Source organism: Strix uralensis, chromosome 3 (assembly GCF_047716275.1).
Source record: "Strix uralensis isolate ZFMK-TIS-50842 chromosome 3, bStrUra1, whole genome shotgun sequence".
NCBI classification, from domain to species: Eukaryota; Metazoa; Chordata; class Aves; order Strigiformes; family Strigidae; genus Strix; species Strix uralensis.
Genome location: NC_133974.1, coordinates 105074714 through 105100710, shown reverse-complemented (window position 1 = coordinate 105100710; position 25997 = coordinate 105074714). Strand labels below are relative to the sequence as shown.

Genomic DNA, 25997 nt, shown 5'->3' with positions numbered 1-25997 from the left:
AAACACCATATAACTTTCCATCCAGCTGTTTTTAAAAATATGCATACCTCATAGGAATTAAAGTGAACAGCCTGGGAGCTTATTGGTTATTTCCTTGTTATAATAAGCTGTATTTCATTCTAGACTGTTTTCTAATGAGGCCAGATCATCTTAAATAATTTGCAAAAGATTTAAAGTTGCTGTGGGGGTTTTTTGGGGTAGGGAATATTTATCCTCTTATACTAAAAAAAATACATCAATAGAGACTACATTGTAATACATAAAAGCAAAAGAGAATGTTCTAATTGTACAGACTTTAATTCCTGACTTCTGAATCCAGTATCAATGTTTCATAATGCATGTCCTGGTTTTTCATTGCTGTTTAGTTCTGATACTGCTGAGGATACTTATTTTTGGATTTTTAGATATTAGCATGACAAGGTCTTGGTAAATAGTGTGCGCCTGGTCAACATTTATCAGTAGCCACGCTGAAAGAGAAGGAAAGACTAACATAAACTGGTTAAAAATGTCACTGTGGAATTGCAAGTGTGAAATGCAGATCAGCAGGAGAGAGTTTGGATTTTCTGCCAATAGAGCAGGATACTGATAATGGATTTTTCCATAGTTTGACCATGCTTTAGCAATGTACGCAAGAGAAATATCTGCATCAATTAGCTGTAATTTTTGAATTCAACTGTTTATTTTTCTGACAGTCTTTCTTTTTGAAAATACTTGTTAAAACATAGGAAGGAGCTTTGTTGAGTCTGTTTCACCATTCTGATCTATACAGGTACGTTTTCCAGAAGAGTATTTGTTCCCAGCAAACTGCATATGAGGATCAAATACGATTTTAGAAATTGAGGACTCTGTCCCAATTCTGCAATGCTCAGGCAACATGTTTTTCTGCAAAGACAAGTTGCTTTACATTAAGTCATTTAAGTCCCAGTGCCTCCTTGGAAGAAACCTTAAAGAGGAATTTGTTTTGCAGTTGGTTAGTCCGAGGCATGAAATACTGATAATACCAGATCATGAGCAGCTTTTCTCTCTTTAAGAGGAGTTAAAGTTCTTGTTATTATCTGATACACTTCCAGTTCTCAGAGGACTTGAGGGGGAAAGAAAGGTGACAGGCTTATATCCCTCAAGTAGTTCCTCATTCAGCCCTATTTACCCTTAGGGTGGTTTAGATTAGGTACAGGGTCATTTTTAATTGCATCTGGATATCTGAAATTAAGTTCTAGTACCGAAAGAATCAGGTATTACCCCTTTTCCAGAGGAGAGAGTTGGAGGAAATTCTTATCTTCCTACCTGTGTCAGATGACTGCATTAGCCCAAAATGAATCCAAATCTGTAGTTCCCTGGATGTTGTGATGCATTTGAATGCAAGTTTGACATAAAGAGAATCCTTAATTAACTATTTATCCTCAGGGAGTTTCACAACACGAAGTTGCAGGGTTATACTCAGAACTCTTTGTTGCTCATGAATGTAGAAATCAATGTACATTATTTTCAGTTTGGGTTGTTTGGGTTTTTTGGTTTTGTGTTTTGGGGTTTTTTTTAAATTTTTGTAACTTCTGTTGTTGTCATATCATTCAAGGTTCTTACTTTTCAACATCTGGTATTTTTGTAAAGGGAAAATTATTCATCTGCTAACTGCTTATTTGGAGATACTGTACCAGAAAGCTTCCTTACTCATTCTCTTGGCAAACTGGAGAATTCTGAGAGCAGAATACAGCATTTTCTGGTAAAAAAAAAAAAAAAAAAAAAAAAAAAAAAACCAACAAAAAAACCCAAAAAACCCCACCCAACCGAAAATAAATGCTACATCTATAAACAAAGTTGACTTTTGCATATAACATTAGAATTTTGTTCGTCTAATCTTTTTCATTTAATATTTACTATATATATAAATAAATAGAAGGAAACAGACCATCTATTAATTTGGCTTCTATTAGAAGGTTTTTCTTATAATCTTGATTACGCACAGTGCTTTCAGTACACTCTCCAATCAGAATTCAAATAGGGAATGTTAAGAATCAGGCTAGTGCATAAAAGCAATGTCTGCTGGGGGAAGACATGCCACCTGCAGATATTGACAGAAGTGGGGAGAGGAATGCTGAAGGCCCTTAAAGTTCCTTGCCTGTCTTGTGTTGAAGGCTTGAGAATGAAGAATGAAAATTCTGTGGGATGTTATCTTCAAAGATGCAGAAGAAAGTAAGTGTTTTACACTTAGATCTGACAATTTTAAAACAACACAACAATTTTTGAGAATTAAATGTGTTTCAGAAATGACTAGCACGTTTCCAAGAGTCTTGTTAGGCCAATTTTCATAGTAAATTTCTTTTAGAGGTAGTTGGTTGCATAATTACTTCAAAATATAAATATCTAAGTATAGATTTGCATTACAGTGGCTGCAACTGAATATGCAATACCTGACAATAGATGCAAGTTTGGATGTGCTTTAATATTTGCAAGAAAAATTCTTTTACAAAATGGCAGTATATTCATTCCATATATGTAATCAAAGCATATAATTTACTTTCAAGACAAGCTATTTCTTCAAAGTTGTACGAATTTATTTTCCTATTGTTGAATAGTTATTAAGCCTTTCCTCTCAATATTTTTTCCATAGTAGGTAAATATCAGGACTGTGTTCTTCCTACATTTAATCACTTACCAATGATGTTTATATCATGTGTTCCTGTGCCAGGGACAGACTATTATCTATTAAGGACAGGAAAAGCCATTTCAACTTTACTCCAGTAATTTAGGATTGCACAGTAACCCTATATATTCTGCAGCCTGAATTCCCTAGTAGTAATCTGTAGTAATCCTTGATTTTTATTTTTTTTTTAATATGATAGGTACACTATCATCCCCTTCCTCCCTCATTTCATCTGTATATCTCCTTAGTTTTAGCTACAGACCTCACTAATAAAAATCACTAGTCCTAAAGATGTTTGAGGGGGGAAAAAGGGGAATGCATGATCCATTTTCAAATAGTCATGTTTAATCTGTTCACTAGAGCAGGATTTAGGGGTATTTTGGCACTGAGTAATGTGCCATTTAAAGTTTCATTTGCATGGCTAGAAAACAGTTTTGCATGCACTTTAGGGTGATTATTGGGTAATGTTTAGTCAAGCTTCAGTAGATTTTGAACAGCTTCGCAATATACCATCTACTAGCATGACTTCCTTCAGCACCAGATATGCTTTTCTTTTCTATTCCTTGGTAAAGGTGTCTTGGAGGAAAGCAAAATGAAAGCAAAAATGAAAGCAGTCTCTGACTTCTACATTGGACTGTTTCTTTGGTGAAGACTCTAGCATCAGACAGCAGATAATGTTTTAGCTGATCTTCTGCATCTCTCTATTCACGTAGTTATGTTTTTGTCACATGTACACTGATCTGTTTCTATATTGTACCACGTAATTTATTGGTTTTCATCTTATAAAGCAGATATGTAAGGCTGAACCCCATTTCTGTGAGGAACATATTATCAGTTCTTAACAGGTTGAAATTCCTACTGACTACCAACAGTAGGATAGTCTCTGAGACCATCCCTGCTCCCTTGGAATAGTCTAGGGAATAATAGCAACCTTCTGGAGATGGCCCTGGTAAACAGTATTGAGTAAAAAGGAATTTTCCAATAGTTCTTCTATGAAAACAGTCTATTAGTTAATTAATGTCTCTCAGACTTTTTAACCCAGATGAAGGCTGAGGAGCCTACATTGACAGTGCTTAGGTATCTATGGTAAATCCTAAATGCAAAAACCAATTTATGACATTGGACACAAAATGATTAGTGTCAATGATGTGAATACATGACCCAAACAGAATATATATGTAATCTGACTAGAGCTTCTGCAGATGAAGAAATTGCATTTGGATACTCATATGTGTTGGTTTCAAACAAACATGCTTCTCTTTAGAGAACGTAAAAACTAATGTAAAAACCTTCTGTTTTCTCAGGTAGAAAAAGCATGATGAAAACGGATTTGCTTTGAAGTTTTTATCTGAACTGTATTTGGGGGGATCAAATTAGGTTTTGACTATGTAACTTCCTAGTTTTATACCAGAAAGATCAAGATACTATGATAGGTCATCCTTTTATAGGGATGATCATGTGCAGTTAATGTGGCTGTTTATGTTACTCTGCATGGTTTTGCCCTAAATAGGCTAGAGGGAACTACTCTATAAGTACAACAACCACTCACCTGAGTGATTCTGTGGTTCTTTCCGTTTACAAGTGCATCATTTATGATGCTTCGTGTAAGGTGACTGGAAAAGCCAAAGGAATGTCTTCTGTCAAATAAAAATCCTAGATCAAGTTTAGAGCTTCATTCCTTTCAAAGTATTACAACTAAGTGTAATGGCATTTGACAGTATTGACATTTTTTATATGACTTCTTTCGGCTAACTCAGCATTCTAAAAAAATAAATAGTGTTCTCCCTTTGTGATTGAAAGGGTTAAATAGTACCAATTCATTACCACTCACAAAAGGATTTATTTTGTTCTCATAAATCAGTTTTATTCCACATTTTTATTATTCCCTTGGGTCAGCTGCTCCAATTGAAATCAATACAAGTGCAAGTGACACAATCAATCTAGATATTTGATTATGGATTTGAGACTCCCAGTTCTGCTCTGTGTGTTTAGCTAGTCTCCTTCTGATAGTATCCCTGGAGAATGGAAAATTCTTATTGGCATCCATGAATTATGGTCATAGATTCAGAAACCAGATACTGTGATAATCTCCATTTATGTATTGCTGCAGCTATCGAAAGAATGTTCTAACCATGGAAAAACAAACTTGAAGATTTTAAAGCTAACTTTCTGAAATTTTTTTAGTGTGTAAAATCTCTGGTGAAATAAACTCATCATTTGTCTATAAAACCCCTAAACCAAAAGGGATGAAATCAATAATAATACACTCTATCATCAGCTTAACACCACAAGTACAGCAAATGTTTTTGCTATTCTGGTCATTTATAGACAATGTGATGTTATGCCACTTAGGGTACTAAACTGTGCTGGAACACCTTCTCCTGTTCGTGTTGGGATAAGACCACCTGGACCCTGGAAGCCTGTATGAAATCCACATGAGTTGGTTCTACTCATGTAAGGCTTTCCAGAGTTGGGTGACCTCACCCTATTTTATGATTTCTTTAGGTCATGGACTGAGTTCTTACAGCGTCTCCCTACAACACTTAGTACAGTGTGCGGGAGGGGTCCAGGACTGATGCTCCTTGGTGCTGTTGCAGCAGAGTGAGTTACAGTACAGATGAATATACTTAGAGCGGAAATTTAATACTATACTGACTACACTGTTTTAACTGGAAGGTCTAAATGAGACAGACTTAATTGCAAGACTCATTGGACATGTCTATGTATATGAAAGAGTAATGAAAAAACCTAAAACAGTAATTCAAATTAAAAAAAGTTTATTCTTGACAGTTACATCTACAATTACAGAGTTTTTAAGTTGAAAGCCTCATGGCACTGAACTGGAAGATCAAAAGGGTAGATGAGACCACACACCAAATATTCTTCTCTGCCTGACATCATGACAGAGCCTAATCTCAGCTGCAGTCATTAACTATCCATGGGGTCTGTGCTAACTTTCTTGTATGAGCTCCCCCATCAAGCTGTGGGCTTTATTCATATTTCAGTCCACAGAATTAATAAGCATATAAATGCACATTCCTTTGTGTTTGTAACACTAATGATCACTTATTTCTACTGACAGGAACATGCTTTCATCGTAATGATTACCCCTGCTTTGCCTTAGGGTTCTTTAAGTATTCTGCAAGTTTTCATAGAATCATAGAACAGGTGAGGTCAGAGAGCACTTCTAGAGATCATCTAGTCCAACCCCCTTCTCCAGGCAGGGTCAGCTAGAGCGCATTGCCCAGGACAGTGTCCTACTGGGTTTTGAATATCACCAAGGATGGAGACTCCACAACCTCTCTGGGCAACTTGTTCCAGTGTTTGACCAACGTCAAAGTAAAAAAGTTTTTTTCTTAAGTTTAAACAGAATTTCTTGTATTTTCTGTGTGTACCCATTGCCTCTTGTTCTGTTGCTATATACTGCTGAGAAGTGTCTGGCTTTACACCCCCACATCAAATATTTATACACATTGATAAGATACCCGCCCCTCCAGGCCTTCTCTTCTTGAGGCTACACAACCTCAGATCTCTCAAACTCTCTTTGTGTGACAGATACTTCAAGCCCTTAATCATCTTTGCATGGGGTCCACTCCAGTAAGTCCATATCTGTCTTGTACTGGGGAGCCCAGAACAGGATGGGCACTCCTGCTGTGTCTCACCATGGCTGAACAGAGAGGAGGGATCCCTTCCCTTGACCTGCTCGCAATGCTCCTTCTAATGCAGCCCACAAGGCTTTTGGCCTTCTTTGTCGCAAGGACTCATTGCTGGCTCATATTCAACTTGCTGTCTACCAGGACTTCCATGTCTTTTTCAAAGCAGAAAAGCAGCTTTCCAGCGTCAGCCCCCAGCCTGTACTAGGGGCCAGCTCAGAGTGACAGACAGAATGTTCAGCATTCTGTACATCTCAAGACAGTCTGAGATAGCTGTACCAAATTTAAGTCCGTGAAAAGTCACAGAAGGTGCCTTTGCCTGTTTTAAAGCGAGGGAAACTGGGCTAGCAAAGAAACAACTGGAGTAGTACAGGCAGAAACTACATCTGGGTCTTTGAGCATTCAGATTCCTGCAGTATATGACCATAAGGACTTTCATCTTGTTCTTCAAGTATTTTCTATTTTTCAGTCTTAAAACTAAATGCTTATTTAATTACCAGGGGAAAAGGGAAAAGCTAAGGTTTTTCAATGCAGGTAATACGAACTGTTAATTATTTACAGTAAAATTAATATTTTGGATTCATAGATTTTCCAGTTTGCCACAGTGCTTTTAAATTAACCATTTTGCCTCATCCAACAACTTCACCTAGCCCATGAGAATGAAAGTTTCTTCTAATAAGAGTTTTGGACTCAGTTTGATGGACTGAGACAATGATATGTTCTTAGGAACAATATATCTGCCAACTCAGGAGCAGAGGAATACATAGTGGTTTAGGAGATTGAGTCACAAAATTGGCAGTGTATTTATCTGAAATCAAAAACAAAACCACCAAAACAAACAAAAAACCTCACCACAAAACAGACACTCCCCCCCCCAGCACTTTGTTGAAAAGAGGGATATAGCGTCAAAGCACAGAAACCACTTCATAAGATCAGTATAAGAATTGGGATGACAATTGGAGAGCAGTTCATTATTACAGCTCTTAGGAAAAGCGAGTCACCGATAATGATGTTATAGCTGTTTTTTTGTTGGGATAACTGAACTAATGGAAAGTCATTTTTTTTATTCAGAATACTGCACTAGAAACAGTGGGAAAAGGAGAGAGGGAGAGAAGAAAAATCTTAGCTGGGAGGAAATGAGTAGCTTTAGTGGAAGTTAATGAGGCTGAAGAATAGGCAAAACTAATGGACAAAAGAATGAGCTTACAGATAAGGAAGTGTGCAAATTCAGAGAATTTCCCCAAGAAAGTTGTGGTGCGAAAGAGCCAGAAACCAGCACAGGAACAGAAACTGGTGGACAATGAGGACAGGGTATGGGGAAAAGGGGTGAAAAAGTGAGTTCTTGTTTCATTTTTATTTTGGTATTCTGACATCAGCTTTTTCTGTGGCCCAAGATAAGATGCTTAACCTCTGTATGTTCACACACATATAAAGCAGGCATAAAAATAACTCTAATGTTTGTGCTAGTTAACTAAGTAATCTTTGTATAATTCTTTAGATCCTCATATGAACTGTTCCTTGACCTGGATTTTTGCTACCTTTATTCTTTGAGTAGTCTTCTACACTGGTAATAGTTCTGCTTTTATCTGTTTGAATATTGTGGAGCAACACTGTCTCTAATGTAAAAGAGGTTATCGGGACCTGTACGTACATAATGGAAACAGTATAGATTGGTAATAATATTTCAGAGCATGATACAAAACCTTACAATCACTCAAAAAATACATTTTGCCATGTAGTAGCACACAATATCTAGTGTACTTCTGTGATTGAAGCCTCACATTATCTTGAAATAGTGATATTGAAAGAAAATAATACTCATTAAACATTTGTGATGATAAGACTTAAGTGTTTCAGGCCTAAGTACCTTTTAGTTGGAAATCTCCCTACATTTCACAAACTATGGTTCTGTAATACTATTTAAGTTCAGACAAATCTGGGGGTAAGATGAGCAGTCAGCCAATTTCTAGGACATCACACATAGGAAGAGATAGAAATCTGTTTTACAAAGGCAGCTCTGTATTCTTATCGGACTTCACCAAGTCCAAAAAGTGTAAGGAAGCTGATTTTTGACCATTATCTTCTGTATAATGATAGCCAGCTCTTGATGATTGGGGAAAGAATAGCATGTGAGCATGCAGTAATATTTTTCACTAGCATGGCCTCCTTTCTTCCTGAAGTCAGCAGCATAGTTGTGTCAGAGTGTTTGTGATACTGACACATTAGACTGGTTATGTTTAAACTTACTACTTTAATAATCACAAGTACAGTGGTAGTAATAGAAGTCTTTGGTTATTGCCTACACATATGGAACATGATTTTTTTATGTTTAATACATGAAAAGGGAACATCTCAATTTATTACCTTTTTCCTTAAAAACATGAGTTTTGATCCAGATGGAAAGAGTATCTTTAAATGTGGTAAAATCTAGAAAAAAACCCCAGTTTTTAGATGTGAGATGAATGGGTTTAGTTTGTATTATTTCTTTTTTCCATTGCAGTCTTTGTCATGAGAATGGTTTCATGTTGTACCATTTCCTGCACTCCTTACAACCTTTGTCACATGAATAAGATATCAGAACACTAATGACTAATATACAGTATTCTGTGTCTGCTGATACTGTACTGTACTACCGTGACCTTTGCAATATTATGTATTCTGATTGGCTGTCCATTTCACCTCTTTCCCACAAGTTAATAAGGCTGTAAAAAGGAAAGAACTTGAAATGGCCAGCCAGTCAAATTACAGAATATTGAAAAGGTCAGAGCAGTACAGCACACAGAAAAAAATTATGGAATATATGAGGCATTAAAATTCTTGTGACAATGATTATAACAAGAATGGAAAAGGATACCCATTTATGTTATTTCAATCTAGTGAACCCCATAGGATGACAGACCCAGGACAGCAGTAATCTACGCACCACCGACCCACAGGAGCTTTATTCACCTATTTACAGGGGTACTCAGTAACATGAATGCACGTCTGCTTGGGAGCCCCCTTCAAAGTGTCCACCCAAAACCATAGTGAACCTTCAAACACAAATACTCACCAGCAGGAGTGCTGTGTGAAGCTTAGCACTTCTAAACAATGATTTTGAATGGAATATATATTTGTGTATCTTTTTAATGAAAACATGTTTTATTACTTGACTTTGTTTCAAGAATACGTAGTTTTTAAGTATGTATATGTATATTATTTAGCCCTGATTTTTTCATTTGGGTAATGTTTTCCTGAAAACCTGAGATACTTTGATCTGGTATAAACTAGGAATAAATGGAACAGCACAGCTTTTTCTCAAGTACCAAACTTAGCCCAAAATTCCCTCAGAAATACTGGAGGAAATATGGAGAGCCTTATGAGCAGGAAGGCTAGTGAAAGAACAAAACCATCACAATGCAAAAATATGGAAAGATTAAGGAGCATGGGAAAGCCTTTCGTGTCTGCAAAGGCTTTAGTCTTTTTTGAGAGGCTATAGGAGATGGTGGCTGTGAGCACCCTTCTGTCTGAATTCATCTTTTGGTAAGGGTACTTGCATGTCTAAGTATTGAAGGACATGGTGAGCTCGTTCTAGGAGTGTTTTCTGCCTCCTTAGTTTGTTCGTGTTAGCTGTGTCTTGAGGGGATCTTTCTTGTTGGAGCGCTGGTGACTGTTCATGGCAGAAGTTACGAGGCAGAAATGTGCAGTAACAAGGAGGTATTCGGGTAGAAACCACTTGTCTGAAGTAAAACAATATCTCTTAGGACTTCACCAGTGTCTGAGGCAGCTGCTGTTTACATCTGCGGCAGACTTACTGGTAGGGTCCAGTAGGACCTGTGAGCAGAATGGAGAGAAAAACACACATGAAATATGGAAAAAGAGAGGCCTCATCCATTTATACTCACAAATAGGGTCCACACTGAAGCAGTCCAGGGAGGAATGGCACAGAGTGATATGACAGCATTATCGCTGTATCGCTTTCTGTCAGGCTGAACCTATGCATCTGCATTTTCCAGCCCACTGAAAGCAAAGTTTAAGCAGTGAGAAGTGGCAAAACTGCATATTGCAAGTCATCCCCAAGCAACACCTGCATTTTAAAAATGTTCTTCTAATATTTTACTTGCCAGTATCAGTAAGTTGCTTGGCTAGCAATCAGGATAAAATGCCTTTTGTCTGTGTACAATTCAGCTTAGGCAACTTGCAAGTGCACCTCAGCTTTTTATTAGAAGTAATGAAAAATCTTGAATTGCTATGTTGTCTAACTCATTGTAAATTTGCAAGTTCATTTTTGAGCTGAATAAAATGGTTATGTAATTACATACTTCTCCTAATTATTGAGTAATTATATACTTCTTATAATTGCCGAGTAATCACTCTGCTATAACTAGAATTTAATGTTACAACTAATTGTATAATTACTGTATATTAATGTTGTTATCCAGGCAACTTGGAATAGAGTGTTATCCTTTTAATTCCTTTTCTGTTACTCAAAACTGTATTTTTAAAAATATAGTGTAGTTAGCCATTGGAAGAAAGATTAATAGTGGAATAAAAATATCATCATCATAAGTACATGCTTTCATTCTGGGCTCAGGTGGATGAGAATAAAAATATTAAGATGTTAAAACTGTACTGTAGATTGAAAAAGTTTAATTTTCTCATGAACTGGGCACATAAATTGCTGTTAGGGAGCCTACTTTTATGCTTGAGGTTTGAATCTATCCTATGTGCCTTGATCTGTCAACACTGGATTTTAAAACTTTCCTACACATTTTAAGTGAAGCCTTTAAAAAATGCATCTCTTTTCACAGCCAGCCAAGCCCTTTAAGTGTTTCATGTCACTAGGACCTTAAGCATGTATATGTCATTTGGCCATTTCTAACGGCTTTATTGTTGTTAATAAAACAATAGGTGTATATAAGAGTTTCATGTTGTTGGGTGGGCATCGCAAATAGTAAGTCGCAGAGTGTCTGGTGGTGCACAGAAAAGCTGTGATAGATAATGGGAGAAATGCGCTTTGTTGGATTGTATCTACTCCCATATCACAGACAGGGACAGTTTCACAAAGATACAGAAGGAAGGTTTGATATACAATTTAAGAGCTGAGATCAAGTAATGTAGATACATTTTTCTACTGCTGGCTGAGTAGCCTGGGTACATAAGAGTAATCTCAGACAAAATAACTTTGCTTCAGCAGAATTGCTATGTCTGTATGTGGAATGTGTAAAATGTGCTTGTTCTTGCATGACAAGAAGCTTTGCCTCCATTGCTGGGGATCCCAAAATTAGAGCAAAGTCCAGATCATTCATTCATGGTAAAATGTCTTGAGAGCGTGACTGAAATGTACTGCAGATGCACATTAGTGCGTGCACATCATAGAAATATGGAATATTTGAAAAACTGTTTCAGGTTTAATAAAATTTCGGTTTTAACAGTTCATTTGAAACTTGCATAAAAATGAGTAAACCCGATGAGTTTCACTTAAAAAATTAATTAAAAGAGAGTTTCTAGGATTTTTTTCACTTCTATTTATTTAGATTTTGTAGAGGACTCAGATGTGAATATTCAGTCTTCTGCATGTAACAATGCCTTAGTTTAAGATATTTTCAATAGTTATATTCTGTTTAATCTCATTCTTGTACCTGTGGTCTCAGACTTGTGTGATTCTGCTGTTGTTTGTAATGCAGAATTTCCATCGACTTCAATGTGAGAGCTCTCCATGGAATGATGGATAGTAGTAATAATATTAATCATTTATATAGCACTTTATATGTTCAAAATATTGGATAATCTTTAAATGAGCTCAGCTTTGCTCTCAGATACGTGAGTGAAATCTTCATTGAGTCAAAAAAAATTGTTACTTGACATACAATTTTTTTATTTTCCAGTCTTATTGATCAGGTATTTTGAAAAGGTTTATTCTGTTATTTTCATAGGGTAGAATATTGTCTTATCTTAAGTCTGAGGTTTAAAAGGGTTGTAAAGGACGTGTAGGTTGCTGTGGTGTCCTCTGATGATTTCAACTGATAAACCGAATGCCTGAAATCCTTGTATTATCTTTGAGAGGACTGCAGGCCATGATGGAAAGCATGTGTTTCTTACTGCATGTGACTAATTCCTATGTATGCAATGAAGTTAGCTTGTAAACTGCTAAGGTAAGTGTTTTTCTAGTGAATTCAAGAATACCAGTTTTTCACAGGCACAAGTATTAATGTTTTGAATTTGCAGTTATCACACAACTGTTGTAGAACATCAGTAATTTCTGAAAACTGACTTCTGTTTGCAGCTTTGCAACTGCATGGTCAGTTCATTTATTTTTCAAGTTTTACAAGTACCACAAACTGTTAGCAAAAGGAGGGGAAAATGGTGAACAATTTTTTTTCTTCCAAATAGGCCATTTTTTGTTGTTATTGGTATCAATATCAACATTTCATTTGAGTAGAAATAAGACTTGGTTCATAAAGACAGTGAATTGTAGCAGATGCAAGGTCTAATGTTTGTTCTCCCCCCCCCCCTTTTTTTTTTCATAACAGCTAATGCTAATTATTCTATTGTAAATGGTACTCGGATGTTATGCAGCAGCAATGAATCCAATGTATGGGTACCTATTAAAGGACTGATTCCATTTTCTAACTACACAGTACAAGTGAATGCTTCCAACAGCCAGGGCAGCTTGATAAGTGATGCTATAACAATAGTCATGCCTCCAGGAGGTAAGTATGAAAAAATGCTTTTTCTGTGCATGTAACAATTACACAAATACTCTGTTGAACAAAACGTTATTTATTATTACAACTGAGGACTGGAAGTTCAGAAGAATATGTTTGCATTAGTAGTTCTTACTAACAAAATTGTTCTTTTCAGCTTCTAATTTGTCACATCGCTCAATTTAAGAACTAGAGAATGAAAACAGGTAGTTGTATAGGTAACATATTATGTAGGTGAGAAGTGCATTATATACTTTTTTTCCCCTGTGAATGGGCTTGTATTCTATCAGGTACAGCTAATCTAATCTAAGAATATAAAGTCCCCTGCATTTTGTAATCTGTTTTAGAATAAAAGTTAAGTGTTGACAAAGAGCACTTACTGGATATACTTAGATAATTTGTTTAATAATAGTAATATAAACCATTGGTAATATATTGAGCCATAATTCACAAACTGGTGTAGCTGTAAGAAAGTCAATTGCCATGTGCTGATTTACAGTGAATGAGGCTCTAAGCCACTTTGGGTGTTATCTTCATAAAAATTTGAAATAAGAGAATTGAGCAAATACTCCCTAAACACTGTGCATGTAATTTTTTTTTTAATGAAAGCTTAAATTTACAGCTGATATATATGTGTTCCTTTTGCATTCTCTTTTCACAGATATCCTAGTGAATTAGCTTTTGTTGAGTAAATGCCAGTGGAAACAATTAATTTAAGGCAATTTTGAATTCTAAAGTGAGAGCCCAACAAAACTAGATCTTGAGAGAAGTGTAGGTGTAGCTGATAAGCAGGAATAGTGTAAAGTGACACACATATCATTTGATAGAAAAAAAAAAAAAAAAGAAAAAGACAAACAAACAAAAAATCCCATAAATCTTACAGCTCAAAAACACAGTTACACTTGGAACAGTTCACTTGCAAACAAATGGATTGGTTTTGGGGCTAAGCCAACAGAAAGACTTCTGAAAAGTGAATAGATAAAATGCAGAGTTTGTATGACAGATTACCGAACGAGAAGGAAAAGGTAAATTCTCAGCACATTTTATACTATTCCAATCTGGTTTCCAAATTATACCTAATATTAACAAATATATGTTGTCATATAATATAAAACTGCATCTGAGTTTTACTGCTCACTTAAGACTGAGCAGTAAGACACTGACATTTCTAATCCCAGCGTCACACTTCAGTTCTGCATGTAGAAATAACAAAATTTGGTAGTGAAAATTTTGCCAAATAAGAAGGTAAAGGATCTTTAAAGATAGACAAGGATGTGCACAAGTTTATGACAGCCATTAAGATACACTTTCTTTCATCATTAGATTGTTGTTGATTACAATTAGAAAACTTATAGCTTTGAAATTATCTTTTTTATGACCTTGTGGTAGTTTAAAAGCAATACCTCATTGATTAAATAGGTTTTAGTTCATGCTTCCTTTTAGTTAATGATCTGAAAACATATTATCCTGATTTACACATAAAATCATGCTGAAAAGCATGTGGCATTCACTAGGATATGTGTGTTTAAGTAGAATTAAATTAGCAGTGAGAGTTATTAAAGAAATCTTCCATACTATTGTCCAGTGGACTGTGATCTGTAGTGAAATGAATAATAAATGAAGCAGTGCATATGAGAGAAGTACTCTCACACACACTGTATTCTCACAATGTGTGAACACACATACAGAGACACACGTATATATCTAGGACAATGTATGTTTACTTTACTATGATGTTTATTATAGTGACTCTTTGAATGCCATACAATTCCATTGCACGCTAAATTATGAGTATAATGATAATTTTACACTGGGCTGTATTCATTCACTTACAAACACTTTCTGTATCAGTAAATGAAATCTAGATGCTACTAAAATCAGAACAAATTTTATTTTTTACTTCAGTGACCAAGATTTCACTTTGACAGAAGTTTTGTTTGATCAAAGAGTGAAAGAGGTCTCACTGTATACAAAATCACAGCCTTTTAATGAGTGTTAAAATGTAGCATTCTCTTCTCAAGCATAACCAAAAACCTTTTCAAAAATTTGCATTGTGGGGAGTACATCATGGAGCTTGATGGAAGATTGTGTAAGAGGGAGAGTGATAGAGGACAAAGGAGTGTTCCGTTTTGATATTACTGCAGATCACTGTTTTTCAATTATGATACAAATTTTCTTGCAATGTGCATTTCTTCTGTTTCATTTTTTATTTAAAAAGTAATGCACATAATATAAAGCGCACCAAATCTGTAGTGTTACCTGATTGAATATATCTTAATTTCTCATCAAGCTGATTTGCCATGCTTAAAGTCAATGCTTAAAAAAAATCTTAGAAATAAGGAATATATTTTATCTAAGCTCTTGACTAAAATTGCAGTGCAGGTTCAAGAGTTCTTGGAAAGATTAAAAAAATAAAAACTGAATCCAAATGTTAATCCATAAATATGAAACTTTCTTTTGACCCTTACCCTGTAGTGGTCTGGAGTTACTAATGGGGTTAGGATTTCAACTCTTAATGGGACTTGGTGCATTAGTGTTTTGTATGCATGGAATTCAGCATTCAGTTTAATAAGTGGTTGACATTGGTGATGTCCCTTAATTTGCTTAAATCTAATTGGCTCTTTTATCAGTCAAACCTGTATGGATTGGCAATTGATCAGAAAGGGTCAGCCATGACTCTGCATGTACTTAAATGCTGGAACCACCAGTTAAAGTCACTGTTGCATAATAAGAAGCTGAAACCATGAGAACAAATGATCTTCAGAGTCGGAAGGCAAAAGAAAGCGGAGAAGTTTTTCAGGATGTTCAAGTTCAGAACAAAGGCATTATGGAGTATATAAATTTTAAATACACTGCTTTTTGCCTCAAGACGTAAAGCTTTTTTTCCAGATGAACTGAAATCTTGTCTGAAACTGTCTTTGTTACATCAAAGAACTGCATAGAAAGCTAAAAGAGATGGAAGAAGCATAAAAGGGCATAGTTTAAAATGATTAGTGACAAATTTCATACTGCAGAGGTAGAAGTAAATTTTTTTGAGTTTTATATTTTTTCCAAAAAGAATAAATTTGATCTATTTATCTTGTCCTAAACTGCTTTGGTAGAAGCTGTAAAAAATAATATACTAGCCAGTGCTTCACATTAGCTTGAGGATGCCAGCCAGTAAAAGATCTGGAGAACAAATTGTTTTAGAATTAATTTAATTAGGTAAATGAATTGAAATGGTACAGCAGATGTAAAACTGCAAAGATCTGGGAGAAAATATTTTGTACAGAGTCCGTAGATATGTTTCTTCTTAACAAGTGCTATTTCTGATGTAGTGGCACATAGAGGATCCCATTAATTTAGGATTGCTTTGTAATAAGAGATGGTAAGCTAACAGAAAAGAAAGTTGCAGTCACTACTTAATAGTTTATACTCTAGTTAAATCCGTTTGTTCCCTTCCTTCGACCAGAAAAACCCTAGTATGGAAGGGAATGAGAAGTCCTGTATGCAGAAAGGAACAAGATAGATTAGTTTGAAAAAATAGGTGCAAAGAGAGATAGCAGAGAGAGACAGGCTGGTGATCAGATGGGAAGCAGGAAGGTGGAGGCTCAATCATCACCTCCAAAGCACAGAAAAGAACTGGATTCCCAAGTAATGACAAGAGGTATGAAACTGCTTGTGGATGGTAATTCTGTATCACATTGCAGAGTTGTCTCTGTGTGGGTACTTGTGTGGGGGATTGCAAACCATTAACCATTATCTATAGAAAAGAGCCTCCAAGAATTGATACATTCCCTATGTAAAACATAAAAGGGAAGACACTCTGGATAAAAATATTTGCCTAAGCAATGAAGTGCCTCTTCAATCTCTGACATAATTTAGGAAGTCTGTTGTTCATTTATATGCTCTGTCTGTGATTTGCACAACATAGGAATGTGAAAGATGTCAGATTTTGTCTTGGACTCTTAAGCACCTGCCCTTTGCTGGTCCCTTGTTTGCATATGGGATGCCACATGCCTCTGCCTGCAACTTTGGGCTAGTTCGCAGCAGCAAAAAGTGAGCCTACATACTTGTAGCTGTTGATGTTTGTTCAACATCTACAGAGGATGGTGTACTGCAACCAGAGGATTTCAGCCACTTTTAGTCTAGGTAGCAACACCTCTGAGACTGGATATTGAACCACATCATAGGATCATCGATCTAATTATGCAAACAAATAAGAATAACATCATACAATTTACATTCACATCTGAAAGCATTTGCTTATTCAAGTTCATCACTGAAGCCAACAGGCCTTCTTAGATGAATGAATATTCAGTAAACAAAGCAAACTGATGCTGTTAGGCCAGAATTATTTAGGAAGAAAAATCAAACCAGAATAAGCTAGTTTTCCCTCTGACACACGTTTGTTTTTTGCATGATGCTCAGTATCACATTAAGAGTCACACCATAAAACTTGTTTTGAGAGAATTTCCTTTACTTCAGATTTCAGGTATTTCTGAGACATTAGTTGTCTTTTGCATTTCTCCCCTTTTTTCTATTATGTCTTTCTTTTTTTCTTTTCCTGTAGACTTACACTAAAATCCAACAAGATTCTTTTTGTTCTATATCTTCTGTTTCTTTTTCATTTTTTTCCTCTTGCAGTCTTTCATGTCACTTGTAAAAGTAGAGTAGTAAAAACAGAATTTAAAAATGGAAAAAAAAAAAAAAAAGTAGATCAGAAAAGCTTTGGCATAATTCTGGTTTATTCATTGTGAAAAAAATATATTAAAAAATCCAAATTTTCAGAAATTTGCATTATATCTCTGTAACTTCAGAATAATATAATCTCTGAGTTTTTTGAAGAACAGGAAATATTTTAAACAAAATTGTTGTAAACAAGCCAACGGGTGGGATGGGGAGTGTTAACAGAAAGTTCTTAATGAAAAATTGTGACCATATCTTTTCTAGAGGTAGTTTAAGGAGAGAGAAGGATAGAGTAGGGAGGGGGAAGAAGCTCTCCTACATCTCTCATCAATGACCTAGCTAATTAAAGAGTGTCAGTGGCAAGCTGTGAAAATTGTCCGTTCCAGTTCCTTTTGTCCAGAAAGATGATTTCATGGGGATATAAGGGTAGGATTGCAAAAGTGCTTGTATGGAAAACTGGGAGTTGTTCTAATGAAACAATAATTCTTCTCTAACCTCTGCAGTATTGAACTGATTGTCACTTTCATTATTTCTACTTTCTTCTTTTATTCCCCTCTTCCAGACTGTTCAGCACATCTTTCAGTGATCTTATATACTGTGTCTATTCTTGGGTTTGGGTGGGTGTTTTGCATGGCAAGAGAAGTAAATCTCATTCCTGAAAGGTTGTGTCTTCAGACTCCGGCTATGGGAGGCACAGAGGTGCCACTTAACTGCTCATTTTCCTAAATTGCAGCCAGGTGGGGCTCGTCCTAACTCCACACATCATAAAGGACCGCCTCAAGGTTGCTTTAAATTGAACCTTAGTGTAAGTCCCTACTCATAAAACTGGAGAGTGCCAGAAGGCAATGACACTCCAACTATGTCTTTTTTTCTTCTGATTGCCTCCTTCCCTTTGCCCCTGCACCCTGTCCTTTTGGGGATAGGCAGATCTCCCATAGTTACAGCTATGTTGTTTCCATGCTCCAGACATAGGACATCTGTATTTGTCAGCCTTTAGGTTGCTTTCTGTCTTCTGGAGCTGCATGAAACAATTAGGGCAAGAAGATCAAAAGTCCAGTTTTAGTTGCCTAGAAGAACATGGATGTTTTTGCTTGCTTGGGGAGTGCCGGATGAGAAAGGAATAACTGTGCAATGGCTTGAAATAGCCAATTGATCATCTATAAGCAGGCAATTAACCTCATTGTAGAGGTCCCACTACAGGTCTTTCCAAAATCTTAGCCTTAGCATGAAGTCTAGGCAGTACTTAAGATCTCTTGGAAGAAATCTGCAGTAGAAGAGATTTCACACTGGAAAACTACAGCTTGATTGTACTTCTGAAAAACGGAATATATAAAAGTGGGGAAAATGGACTGTTGTGGAATTTAGCAGCAGATCATTATTTAAAATGATTACCTGCCACCACAGAAACCTATTTTGGACCAAGTTCAGTTGTACATAAAAAAAGGACACAATTTAGATGAAGTATGCAAATTTTATATAATCTTAAACCTATTCATGGTTGTTTGGAGTTTTTCTTTCATTCTGTGTAAATCTGAACTAGACTGTTCAGTACTGTAATTAAAGTCAACATTCTTTATGTGATAAATTAGATTCATCTGTTGAAGTAATTCCACAATAAAATTGCATTGAAATTCCTAGTGAAAAAATACAGAAGACATTTGAACAATCACACCATGAATTTTGTCTTTTGAACTGTTTTCCAGATATATGCTTGTATTAGGAATTGGATCAATTTTTATGTTACTTTGCTAATATGATTTGCTCTGCTTTTCTAAAAGCTCACTTTATTATATTTATTTTTGACAACTCCTGCCCCTATATTTTCCAGAATAAAATGACATTTTCATTAACTGTCAGGAAAGGCAAATGTCTGTGGATTGTGTTTTTGGGGTTGGTTTGTTTGGGGGTTTTTTGTTATTTCAGTCTGTATTTTCTGCACTTGAAGCATCTAGATTATGGAAGTTAGCCAGCTGATAATAAAGGACTTGAGTAAAGTGGCAAAGATTTTTTGAGCTACTTTGCATGGTTGAGGAAGCTTTGCAGTTCCTCTGTTTCCAATGAACTCTGTAAACCTTCAGCAAAGTTTCATGACCCTGTTACATATTTGTCACGTTTCCATATTAAAAAAAAAAAAAAAAAGGCTTAAGGGGGGAAAAATTAAGGGTCTTTTAAGATATTGCTGAGGATGACGTGTAGAGGGAACCAAATCGCTATTCTTTTCCTCTCTTTATCTGGGGACAGAACCAGAGATTATCTGTCTTAAACATCATGGCCATAAAAGTGCTCTTGGTTTTTTTGCTGGTTTCCTTTACGGTTAAAATAATTCCTATTAACTCCTATTTGGGAAATTTCTGTGTAGTCTGGAAACAGATATGTAATTGAATTAAAAAAAAATCTTAAACATTGTATCTAAATTCTTAAAACACTCTGCTGAATTAAAATATTTTTCCTCCATATAGTTAATTATTTATTCTGGTGGTGTTTTAAGTTTGACTTTTCCTTACTTTTTCCAAGTATGTAACATCTATGCAGTCATTTTTGGACTAGTTGACTGAGTACCTAAGGGGAGAAATAAGCTTCTCTATAAAGACAGAAAGGGAGAGAAAAGGGAAGTGAAGTGAGAATCAGTTATTAGAGTAATTTCTCCTCTGGTGTCCCTATAATGCAGTGTTGTTGTATGCTACCTTCTTTCTTATAACAAAGACAACTATAACATTCTATAGCCCTTAGTGATTCTTGAAATTTTACAGTTTTTTCCTCACTGTGCTTTTCTTTCTGATCATTTATTTTTGTGTCTGCATGCACATGCAGATGTACGCACACAAATGTGTATATGATATATTTGTATATGCACGTTCATGCATACATGCTGGATTTTTGTCTTTTTTCTTTTGGATCTGTATGCAGGTCTTATTTCTTTTTCTGACAAAGAAATATTATGCTCTTAGATTAATTCCAGGTTAGTAAAATATGAGAGAAATGGAATTCATGTATTTCATGTTACAGCGGGATACATCTAGTATTGAATTATATTAATTCTTGCTATTTGTATACTGACCTATTTACTTTTATGATTTTTACAAGTATTTACTAATTCAACTTGCCAGTAGGCTTCTGAAGTGACTGAAGATTGTTATTCCCATTTTACAGATAGATAGAAAAACAGGCATGTGTTAGCAAGGGAAGGTAGGAGAGACTTTTATATTCATCCTTGTGCTGAAAAGTATAATATACATGTCAGAAAGGTCATCAGTCTCTCTTCTTGTCCCTCAGCTTAGACTGGGGGATTGCCTCTCTATGAGTGGTGTCATCATAGTTGAATGCAGCCACTGTGTACATAGAAAATACGTGAATTCAGGTTCACTGATTTTAGATTATCTAACCAGCTCTAATAGAACATGTAGAAAGAAATTGAATGAGTGAAGAGATGGCATTATTTAAAGAAAGACTACTTCTCTTTTCTCTATTTTTCCTTTTACCAAAGTTGTGAGTGCTCTTACATACTAAGAAGCCTATTTGAGAGGATTATTTGTAAAGAATTGATAGTGCTGTCCAAAAAATTCAGCAGGATGTTCCTGATGGTTATAATCTGCATTAAGCAGCTGTAAATTTTCTGTGATGAAGATTTAGCCCTTTCAGTCTACGTTTTAAAAATGAAGAAAAGAGAGGAAGTTTTCCCTTCCTCTACTTTTTGTTAAAAGATTGAAGAAAATCTATATTGCAGAGAATAAATATTGCCAAGGTATTTCCTTTATCTCAACATATGGTGAATTGTATGTGCAGATTGGAGTAAATGCTGTGACATATCTTGTGACATATAAGGGAAAGCACGGTCAGCCTGGCTTGGGTTTGAATAAAACGTGATGGTGTTACTAAGACTTTAAATCAATTAGGCTACCCAATTTTGAACAAGAAGACAGTAGCCAAGGTCTTTTCATTGAAAATACTTGGGAACAGATCATTCATTGTTGTATATTGACACACTTCCACCAGTTCCAGTGGATTTATGTGTACTTCAGCATTATCTGAGGAAATGAAGCCAACAGTTAATTCATATGAATGGTTTATTTGTTAAAAGTATCTAGAACAGGACGTTAACTGATGAGTAGCTACTTAATAATGCTGTATGAACATTCCTATGTGGATGGGTTGGGTATAAAAGGTTGTAATCATTTTACCCTATTCATCAAATAAGTCAACTGTATATTTTACACGGATTATTTCTCTGTGTGAATAGGCCTGTCTGAATTGCTTTTTATTCACCTTAAATATTAAATATTTTGCTTCAGTGGATAACATCTGGATCATATTTCTGTCAATTGAAATGCTATTTTTAGTGGGGGACCAATCCATAAATACAGTTACAGATTTTTGCCACAGTTAGGTGGAATGGAGGTGTCATCTTTCATATTCTGTCATAGCTTATCTCTGTTAGAGCACTGACCCAAAAAAGGAGATCTGGATTATGCATCCTAAAGTGGCTAACATTCCCATCGCCCACTTGCTGGGCAGCGTACTAATCTCTGGGTTCAACAGCAAAGAAGCAACACAAACAAGAAGAAACAGCAAAGGAAGAATACTGCCCATCTGTCCTGTTGCAACTCTACTACCATGATAAAAAAAAAAAAAAAAAAAAGGGCTTATTTACTGGGGGAGAAGACAGAGCAGGTTAGTACCTGCTCTTATAACCGAGGGCTAAAGATGCTTCTCAGGTTGCAGTATACATGTTAGTAGCACAGGGGGCAAGAGAAACAGATCCTGGGTTCTGGGTATTTGGAGATCTGGACATATGTTCAGCATGAGCATCAGACGTGATCCTATTGCTATTTTCGAATACAGCTTAATTTATTGATACTGCATCTGTTGAACTAGACTGTAACTTGAAGTGACAGCCATAGAATTGCAGTTGGCAATTTTGAGAAGTGATAAGAATTCTTGTTTACTCTGTAAGTGTGATAGTTCAAATTTGTCAGCCTCAGCCTCATGTGTTACATAAGAGAATAATATACAGTGTTTTGCTGTTATTTTCCTAATTATAACAGTTTTATTTCCAGAACTAAATTTTTGATTCTCTTATTTGACGTGCAGACTACTGCCCTGAGAGTTTTGCATGTTGATCAATGGTTATATAGGAAAAAACACTCCATACTGTTAATGATGACAGATACAATTAAATTAATTCTCTGCCATCTCCTTTGATGTACACAGATTTTCCCCATTAGTATTGATGGACTTCAGAGTCACAAGCACATGTTGGGAGGGGAACAAGCCCCTGAATGTTGTATTTTGCTCTTTGTGGAGCTGACTATATCACTTTGTGTCTAAATGTAAGGAAAGCTGCTGACAGTTTTGATATATTAAATTATAACTGAGAACTAATTCAAGGATCAAAGATGCTCTTTGGGAGACATCACTTTACTGGTAGGAAAAATCATTACCTTTTTTCCCAGTCTCATATATTTGTACTGTATGTCTTGGAAATATCATTCCCTACAGTTTCTGAATCTTGATGTTTAATTTAACACACAGGTCTTTGAGCAGCACAATGGGAGGGGGGCTTCTGCTAGTAAAACCTCATAGAAGGAAATTGAAATGTACATGTTTTTTCTCATTTATCAAAGAACTGCAAAAATCTAAACCGACATTTTATATCAAATGAATTATGAACTGTGTACTTTGTACCTAAGGGAACAACAACTAAATTAGACTTCTGTTAAAAAGAGAGAGAGGGGGAAAAATAGGCTTTTAATAAAATATACAGTCATTTTTGGTATTTTGTCTGAACCTGACATGTGCTGTACTTTGCAGAAGAAAACTAGAGTATAGGCTACTTCAAAGGCTATATGCTTTGAATGCCTTAGAGTGAATTGAGAAGCAGGTTAAGATAACACACAAACCAGTTTCTACTTAATAAGTATTGTTGCTTTGATATTTTTTTGTTTTCAGCCTTGTCCAGCTCAGGTGAACAGGAAAAGATAATATGCTTTTTAATAGCTTGAAGATTGGAGCAAAGTAGTAAATTATAATTTTTTAACTTCCATTGGTGAGAATATGGTTGCTACTGAAAAAGACTTCCAGGGAGCAAAATTTTAGAAGACACTTGATTGAACTATGAGGTAAATTTTCAAAGAATTATATTCTCAGTATTTTAAGGGCATGACTTCCACTGTCTTTAGGTGAACAACACTTCTTACAAGCAAAGAGGAGACTCCCAGTCTATAAAATTAGAGTTTGTAACATTTATGAGGTTTTGTACATTCCCAATTTCTGAATTTCCTTCGTGACTTTCAGTGGGAATATATTTATTTCAGTGCATTGACACAGAAGACACTTTGATATTGTTGTGATAAGCACCTATACCTTAGAGAAAATGGGAAATGAGAAGATAAAATTCCATGGTTTCTTTGACAACATACTCCCTAGTGCACTCCTATGGCGCTTTTTGATATATGAACAAAATATCCAAGAACTAGTTGCTTTTCTCATATGTCATACACATATATTTCATAAAGATATATTTCAGAAGATTAGGTAAGGTAGAATATACAAAACTTTTGGAAACTCTGCAAGCTCCTTGCAAAAAACAATGGTGTATGAACAGCAATTGTGGGAATATCATACCATGAACAAACACATCACAAAGTCTGATCCACAATGTGACCAGCTATGTTTGTAGCTTTAGTATTGTTTTATATCAGTACCATCAAGACGCTAGAACCAAAAGCAAAGCTGTAATGAGTTGTATTGGTGATGGCATATCCTCAGCTGAGATATCCAAATGTACTCACACCCAAGGAGGCAGTGCCTTTGTCTTTGCAACCTTGCAATTCCCTGTAATGATAAAGTTATCTGATCCTTTAATATGTGAGTCTGCTGTGAAGAATGCTTTATTTTTCAGTATAAACAATGGGTGTTTTTAGTTAAAAGTAAGGTGATTGTTTTTCCTCATTTATAACTAAGCTTTTACTTTTATTCAACAATACTGATTTTGTTTTCTAAATGTTCTCTCAATTCATAGATCATAGTACTATATAGTATTTGTTTCAAAACAACATGTAAATGCCACTGGAAATGTGGCAGTGTAAATGCACATTTTTCTGTTACAGAAAGGGAAGGAGAAGAGGTGGCAGCTTGAGGGGGTGCAGTGGTTTGGCAGAGACAAGACACAGAGCTGGTCTCCTCCAGGAATTCCAGAGCATCAGACTTGCTGCTCGTGCTGTCTCTGGAGGGGATGAGAGGGATGGGGACAATGTAAGTGCGAAGAGTCACTTCTTTCTCAACACCTGCCTCCATTTTCCCTATAAAAAGACACTGACAATGAGACAAGGGTTATTTGTGCTTACCACATATGACATAAAGAAGTTAATTAGCTGCTGTGAACCAAATCCAGCTCTGTCTTGCCTGGATTACTAGGAGCAGAAACTTTGAGGAAACCTCTTTTCCTTCTCTTTCTGAAAATAAGGAAAGAATTTGAGGGGGAAAACGTGTGCTATGGCTTCAGTTCTTTCATGGCCAAAAGGTAGTCCAGTGACCTGGATCTCACAGATACCTGTAGGACATTCAAGATATAATAAGACTGCACCACCCACTGTATGTAGTGGCTCCTTAACACCAGCTAATCTCTCATCTTGTCAGATCTGTTCTCTATTTATGGACACTCTCAAGCTTGGATTCCATCAGGAATGGTAGTATTTCACACCATCCTCTATGTACTGCAGAGATACTTAAGGATTAAAAATAACTACAGGTAATCTTATTGCAGATCTAATTTATTTGCAAACCTGCATTGTTCTCCAGTCTATACATTTAGGGATATATAAACTGATGCTTCTGTCAAAATGCACATCAACTTCTTTAACAAGAACCTTCACATCTATTCTAATATCTTACTTTTTTTTAGTATTCAGTTAGGTTGCTGTATTTTCTTAGTTTCTTTTGCCACACTGAGTGGAGATATAGCAACAATCATTTGCAGCAGCCATGTCCACTTGTTCAAGTAGAATGCTGCTTTCTGGTTTTGAATATCCTGTTATGCTTTTGCTTTCAGTCATAGAATAAAGCAATATTAAAAATTAATTCTCAACAACTTATGCTTCAGACTGAGGAATATGCTTCATGTAACATCATCACCTCTGTGTCTTTTCCTTTTTCTTTGCTCCTTCTTCATCTTCTATGACGTTAGAGTCCCCTTCACTGAATTATTAGACTAAAAAAATTTCATCAGGAAATAGTCTCATGCATCTTTCCTCAAAACCACAAGTTGTCTCATTTCTGATAAAACATTTGTTTAGTCCGATGGAGATTTGAAATCTTTTTTGCATCAGTTTAATCCCATTACTGTATGTCCTG

The 25997-nt window shown here is 35.8% G+C and overlaps 1 protein-coding gene across 1 annotated transcript in view; it reads left to right on the top strand.

The window, feature by feature from the left end:
• The window catches only part of USH2A (usherin), a 391068-nt gene that overhangs the window by 215380 nt on the left and 149691 nt on the right, over positions 1 to 25997 (top strand). The window contains exon 37 of the mRNA XM_074863712.1: positions 12807 to 12986. Within this exon, the coding sequence (XP_074719813.1) occupies positions 12807 to 12986 (180 nt within the window). The remainder of the gene's footprint in view (positions 1 to 12806; positions 12987 to 25997) is intronic.